This window comes from Emiliania huxleyi (genome assembly GCF_000372725.1).
Source record: "Emiliania huxleyi CCMP1516 chromosome Unknown EMIHUscaffold_154, whole genome shotgun sequence".
Lineage (NCBI taxonomy): Eukaryota > Haptophyta > Isochrysidales > Noelaerhabdaceae > Emiliania > Emiliania huxleyi.
Window position 1 is genome coordinate 82,098 of NW_005201047.1, and position 6,514 is coordinate 88,611.

The 6,514-nt window shown below is 65.1% G+C and overlaps 3 protein-coding genes across 3 annotated transcripts in view; all 3 read right to left on the reverse strand.

Moving 5' to 3' along the window:
• The window catches only part of EMIHUDRAFT_229237 (hypothetical protein), a gene marked incomplete at both ends in the record, with an annotated part of 4,500 nt that extends 3,539 nt beyond the window's left edge, over nucleotides 1-961 (reverse strand). Inside the window, one exon of the mRNA XM_005786121.1 lies at nucleotides 887-961. Coding sequence (XP_005786178.1) covers nucleotides 887-961 — 75 coding nt within the window. The remainder of the gene's footprint in view (nucleotides 1-886) is intronic.
• A 2,747-nt stretch (nucleotides 962-3,708) lies between these two features.
• On the reverse strand, nucleotides 3,709-4,559 carry EMIHUDRAFT_229239 (hypothetical protein; the record flags this gene model as incomplete). The annotated part of the gene is made up of 2 exons (XM_005786122.1): nucleotides 3,709-4,003; nucleotides 4,078-4,559. The coding sequence occupies 2 exons, from the start codon at nucleotides 4,557-4,559 to the stop codon at nucleotides 3,709-3,711; spliced, it is 777 nt and encodes a 258-aa protein (XP_005786179.1).
• Nucleotides 4,560-4,683: 124 nt separating this feature from the next.
• Nucleotides 4,684-6,514, reverse strand: part of EMIHUDRAFT_441472 (hypothetical protein) — a 4,617-nt gene continuing 2,786 nt past the window's right edge. Inside the window, exons 8-10 of the mRNA XM_005786123.1 lie at nucleotides 6,105-6,193; nucleotides 5,903-5,947; nucleotides 4,684-5,134 (exon numbers count right to left, since the gene is read on the reverse strand). Of these exons, the coding sequence (XP_005786180.1) occupies nucleotides 6,112-6,193 (82 nt within the window). The 3' untranslated portion in view covers nucleotides 4,684-5,134; nucleotides 5,903-5,947; nucleotides 6,105-6,111. The remainder of the gene's footprint in view (nucleotides 5,135-5,902; nucleotides 5,948-6,104; nucleotides 6,194-6,514) is intronic.

Below are 6,514 nucleotides of genomic sequence, written 5' to 3' on the forward strand. Positions count from 1 at the left end.
CCGCCGCCGCCGCGCCGCCCGCCACGCCGCCGCCGCCCGCCACGCCGGCGCTGCCCGCCGCCGCGCTCGCCGCCGCCGCCGCCGCCGCGCCCTCCTCCGCAATCTCCCTGCCCTCCCCCTCGCCGGCGGCGGCGGCGGGCAGGGCAGGCAGGGTGGCGGCGGAGGGTCTCGCAGACGTTGCGACCTTGGCCCGAGGCTGCTGGCGGGCCGGGGAGGCGCCCGCCGCCTGCAAGACGCCGAACGGCCGCGGCGCGCCCCCCTCCCCGCCGGCTCTCGGCGGCACACTCCAGCCGGGCCCGCTCTGCCCGACACCCTGCCCGTGGTTCCGCGGCGATGGCTGCAGTGGCACCGCACCCCAAGACTGCCCCGATGGCTGCACCGGCGCTGGCTGCAGAGGCGGGCGCAGTGGCGACGGGTGCGGCTGCTGCGGCGCCGGCGGACGCGCGGGCGGGTGCGTCGCGTGTAGCGGCGATGGACGCGGCGGCGGAGGCGGCCGCAACGGCGACGGGTGCTGCTGCCGTGTCGGCAGCAGCCGCTGCCCTTGCTGCGGCGACGGCTGCCGCGGCATTTGCGACGGCGGCAGCCATGGCCGTGGCGGCTGGGGCTGCGGCGGCTGCGGTGGCGCTGGCTGTGGCTGCGGCGGCGTGAGCAGCTGCAGCGTCGGACACTGCTGCGGCATCTGAGGCGGCCCGGGTGGCCGCGGCCGCCATAATGGCTGCTGCGGCGCTGGAGGCGGCCCCGCGGGGCGCAGCGGAGGCCGAGGGCCAGCCGCAGCCAACGGGCCGCTTGCGGGCCGAGGCAGCAGCGGCTGCGGCGGTTGCTGCTGCTGCTGCTGCTGCTGCTGTGGACGGTGAGGCGACTGCTGAGGCTGCAGTGGCTGCTGCACCAGCGCCGCCCGGCGGCTCAACGCGATGCGCCGCTTCTCCTCGATCTCGGCCGCGCTGTAGTGCCGAGACGCCATTGACAATGAAGGGGCGCCGCGGGCGGTCGAGCGGGTGCTGGATACAGGCGCGAAAATAAAATAAAATAAAATGTGTGAGTGAGTGAGTGAGTGAGTGTGTGTGTGAGTCAGACACACACACACACACACACACACACACACACACACACACACACACACACTCTATGTATGTATGTAGGAAGGTGAAGAACAGTCAGGCTCGGACTGGACACCAACGCGGATCTCTCACGGTGGTTTTCCTTTTCTTTCTTATAAAGTTATGGCTGGCTGCTCATAACACCCCATAACACCTCATAACACCTCATAAAACCTCCATCTCGCTGTTATGGCTGTTATGCCCACCCTACCATAACACCTCATATAACACCTCATAACACCTCATAGCACTCATAACACCTCCCACTGGTTGCTATGACAGCCAGCATAACAACCTCATTATAACAGCTGTTATGACTCGACCAAAACCTCATAACACCTCCCACTTTTTAGAAACCTCGAGACATGTAGTGGAAAAAGGAAAGGAAAAGGACGTGAGTTAAATTGCGGGAAAGACATACAAGTTAAAGACGGGGGGGAGCGTGCAGAGCTGCAGAGAGTGCGAGTTAGAAACGGGAAGCAAATTGCGTGAGAGGGGGGGGGGGGGGGGGGTCTTGATTGAGCAATCTGAAGCCATCGCTCAGCCTCAGGAGGCCAGGTTGATGTTATTGAATTTAACTTAAGGGCAAAAGAGAAAATATTTGGCGATCTATGATGTATCTTATTGGGCCGATCGTGCGTCCCCCGCCTCACTCTACGCCTCCTTGTCCGGGCCTGCCGATCTGCGATCGGCTCGCCCCGCCTACTTATCTTTCGTCGTGATGAGTGCGGTCGACATCGCGGCGAAGGCCGTCTTCACGGCATCGTCCACGTCTGCGACGCACGGGATTGCTATGGGACAAATCATCGTGTGTTCGTCGGTTCACAAACAAGGTGACTCGCAAATGTTTAAGCTTAAGCTGATGGCCGCGGAAGCGTCCATGACTGAGGCGAAGGCGATCGCGACGGTCGACGTCGCGCGGCTGCTCCAGTCCGAGCCGACAGCGGCCGTTCGGCAGGAGGCGGAGAGGGCCTCATCCAAAGTGTCTTCTGTGATCGTGGTTTCCAATCTGCAGATTGCCCGGTTCTACACGGGATGGGCCACGCTCCGCTCCACCTTTCAAGACGCGGGCCTGATCGAGAGTGCCTCCGCGGACCCGCTCATCGGGCGGACAGGCCGTGGGACGGTCGCAATTCAAGGAGACGGATATGTGGTCTCGTTGGCACAAAATGCAACACGAGTGCCGCAACATCTCTACGCATTACGGCCGGGCATCACCGTCTAGTTTGTGGTGGGAGGCGCCACGGGGCAGCTCCGACGCGAGAGCAGCCGATCAGGTCATTCACCAGGCGCCCACCCATCGCATTGCCGTGAACGGTCACGCTGATTCTCCCGAGGAGAGGCAAGCGAGCGAGCGGCGCGTCGTGTTGCTGGATCGCAGCCCACCGCGTCAGCTGATCAGCCGCGGCGCGGTACGCTGGCCTCTCCTCCGTGATCAGGTGAGCACCAATGACACATGCCATACTGCGCAGCAGTGGAGTCTGCCTGCATACGCGTACGTCACGCCGCACGGCGCACAGCTCAACAACCGCTTTCTTATGACCCAGCAACCGCTTCCGTGCCTTGTCGAGATCTTCCCCCGCGGCTACTACACCTCGTGCTACGTGCTGCCCTTCAGCCCGCAGCGTCACGTTCAGGTGATGGGCCAGCGCGTGTGGGACGTGCACGCTACCGTGGGCTCGCCACATGCGCTGCAGTCTGGGTGGGTCACCACCAACTACAGTAAATGTGATCACTTGGGCGAGATGAATGATGGAAGTCGTGCTCAGAAATTCTGCCAAGCTCGTGTGCGTTCCGCGCTTCGGGCACAGCCAGTCGAAATTGACAATACGACGCTCGACGCTGCCCTGGTGCTTTGCGCGCATGCTGTCGTACCTACATCGTGCCAGGCGTAGCTGGTGGCACGATGCGATCGCCGACCGGTAACGTCAGGTAACGTGCAAGCATGCGTTCCGATTTAGCACGGTCCCGTACCGTTCTCACACATCCATAAACTCACTTTGGCCTCACTGAAGCGATGCCTCAATCCTGAATCCTCAGATTTTAGATTAGGACGCTGCGGACCCTCTACGATGAGGCGTAGCTGTGTACGTGCGGGGAGTACAGTGTTGCGTGTCCGTTAGCTCCGAGTAGAGGGGGCGTTCTGCAGATCTGCAGTTAAGGGGAGAGACCCGGTACACGGAACGACCAACCCCCGTGTTTATTTTACGGCCCTTTCCCTGCGAACGCGCACACCCCCCAGGGCTCTAGGGCTCCCTAGCGGCCTAGCCCGCAACCCGATCCCGATCAGGTAAGGTAAGGTAAGGTAAACGTCTCCACACACACAAAGTGGTGGGGCAAGGGGGGGCGACCCTCGCATCTCCACGCCCGGGACACGGGCAGGAGCCCCACGGCATTCAAAGTGCAAGCACCGGCCCGGTGCCGTGGGTGAGCAACCTGCACCCCACTCCTACTCCTATAACACAACCCCCACAGCGTGGTCGTCTACGTGTTCAGAAACACCAGCGAGGCGAGGGTGAAGGGGTAAGGGGCTGTGTGGGGCTATCTGTGACCATCTAGCCTGGGGGGTAGCAGGAGGGGGGGGCAGAGGGTAAGATATGGGTGAGGCCAGCTACAAGTCGGACGCCCTCCTGTCGTCGGAATAATCCTCGGAGCGGTCGGCGTCCTCGTCGTCGTCCTCGGTCTGCATCGCGTCGCCAGCCGTGAACCTGAACACGGCGTCGGCCGGCGCCGAGGCGCCGGCGGCCGTCATCAGGTGCATGACTATGCGGTCGCGGTATGCCGCATCAATCTCTCCGTGCTCGGCCAGCTCGTTCGCGAGCCAGTCCGAGGCGACGGTCGTCGCCACGGTCCCCTGGGGAACTGTGGCGTACACCTTGCTGGGGCCGCGTCGATACCCGTCGTCCCTCTCCGGGGGCAGCGAGTATTCGACCCCCATTTTGGACCCGGCCTGGCTGCGCGCGCCTGCGCAGCTGCAGACCGCAGCCCGGCCATCACGTACTGGATGTTCTCGCGCAGCTGCGCCCGCGGGGCCTCCGCGCGCTCGGCCTCGCTCGCGGCGCGCTCGCCAGCCTCCGTCGCCCGGCGCTCCTTCTGCCGGTTCTTCTTGGCCTTGCGTGCCGCGGCTCGAGCCGCGAGCTGCTCCTTGGTGGGCTCCTTCTTCTTCGGCGCGGTGCGCTCGATGTACGAGCGCTCCGCCGCCTGCACCGACTCGCGGTCGCCCGCGGCCTTCTCGTGCTTCAGGTCGACCTCGATGGTCGCGTAGCCAGGCCTTATCACCCTGACACAAGACGCACCGAACAACCTTGCGACACTCACCACGTCCTCCAGTTGCGCGCGATCGGAGCTATTCCAGCGTCCGCTGCGCATCCCCGGCGGCACGACGGTGGCCGGCGCTTGCGCGCCAGCCCCGTCCGCCGCCGGGTCCGCGGCCGCGGTCCCTGTCATAGCTACGCGCGCCATGGAGAACGGCGGGCACTACAGTCGAGATCCCGATCATCCGGCCCGCTGGCCCGTCAGCCGCGCTGGGTGCGCTTCTTTAGCTCCCCGGCCCTGGATGTGAGGCTGATGACTGCACTCCAAGCAAGTGCTCCAAGTCGTAGAGCCGTACGTTATCCAGTACCGTACCCGTCTCTCGCATCCACGAAAACGCAAATAAACACTTCCGGGCTCCGTCCCCGGGGCTCTCTCGCGCTAAAGGGTATGCACTGGGGGCGTAGAGAGAGGAAATGGAACGAGCTGCCCCGCCGACCCGTGCGACACAGCTGCAGGGCGCAACGGGGACGGCGCCCCGGCGGCTATACGTGCCGGGGGAGGGGGGGAGGGGGGGGGGGGGGGTCGGCACCAGGGCGCGCGAGTCACAGCACGAGGCTGCCATGGGACGCGTGTGCACGGTAGGGGGAGGGGGAGGCCTACTCCTCGCTCTTCTGCCCGGTGGGAGGGGGGGGACGGCCCTACTCCTCTCCCTTCTTGGCCGCCGCCACCTCCACCTCGTCGCGGATGACGGTGTTCTTCTTTCCCTCCGTCGCGGACGCCACCTAGGGGTGTGGTGCTAGGGTGGGATGGGGCGTGGAGAGGGGGGGGCAGGTCGTGGACACAAGGCTGCCTACTACCTAGGGCGTGAGCACGCGCTAGAGGCCGTCATCGCATTCGCCTTCCTGGGACCCAGCGCTGCCTTCTGACTGTCGTTGCTGTCTCACCCTTCTCGACTGTCTGTGCTTGTGCGTCTTGGGTCCGGGGCTGTGTTTTTCTGTGAGCACGCGCCAACCTAGAGGGTGGGCTGGACTGACTGCGGGAGATATGGGGAGATATGGGGAGATATGGGGAGCGCCAACCTAGAGGGTGGGCTCGACTGACTGCGCTGCGGTGTGTTTCTTTTGTGCGGTGCGGTGCGGTGGGTTGGCCGCTCCCGACTGTCAGCGCATTCTTTTGTGTGACCACGAGCGCAAGCGTCACAAAAGGGCCCCGGGAGGGGGAGGGCGGGAGGGGGGGGGGGGGGGTCCAGGGGGGGGAAAGGCGTCCTCTAATCGCGTAATCGACTACTCTCGGGTCCCCTCGGCTCCCGTCGGCTCCCGTCGGCTCCTCTCGGCTCCTCTCGGCTCCTCTCGGCTCCCCTCCTCTCCCCTCGGCTCCCCTCCTCTCCCCTCGGCTTCCCTCGGCTCCTCTCGGCTCCCCTCCCCTCCCCTCCTCTCCCCTCAGCCCCTCTCGGCTCCTCTCGGCTCCTCTCGGCTCCTCTCCCCGCCTCTCCCCTCCCCTCCTCTCCCCTCGGCCCCTCTCAGCTCCTCTCGGATCGTCTAGCCGCGCACCATCGGCCGCCCTCCCAAATCAATCGGCGTCTCCTTCGGAAGCGCCTGCGCCCGGAGACAGAGAGAGGCGGTGAGAGGCGGCGGCAGGGAAGGCGGCGAAGGCGGGGAGAGGCGGCGCGGAGGCAGCGCGCGCAGCACTCTCGGGCAGTCTCGGCGCATCTCGGGCAATCTCGGCGCATCTCGGGCAATCTCGGCGCATCTCCCTGGTCTCAAAGACGACCGGGCCGATGTTGGACTCCTTTTCGAGCGTCATGTAGTTGTTCCGGCCGGCCGCCTGTATCTCGCCCGCCTACGGGGAGGTATGGGGAGATACGGCGAGATACGGGGAGGTCCGGGGAGATACGGGGAGGTACGGGGAGGTATGGGGAGGTACGGGGAGGTACGGGGAGGTATGGGGAGGTACGGGGAGGTAGTCCGGGGAGATACGGGGAGGTACGGGGAGGTACGGGGAGATATGGGGAGGTACGGGGAGATACGGGGAGGTACGGGGAGGTACGGGGAGGTCCGGGGAGGTCCGGGGAGGTCCGGGGAGGTCCGGGGAGATACGGGGAGGTACGGGGAGATGTGGGGAGATATGGGGACTCCACGTCTAGACGTCAGGAGCCGCACGGC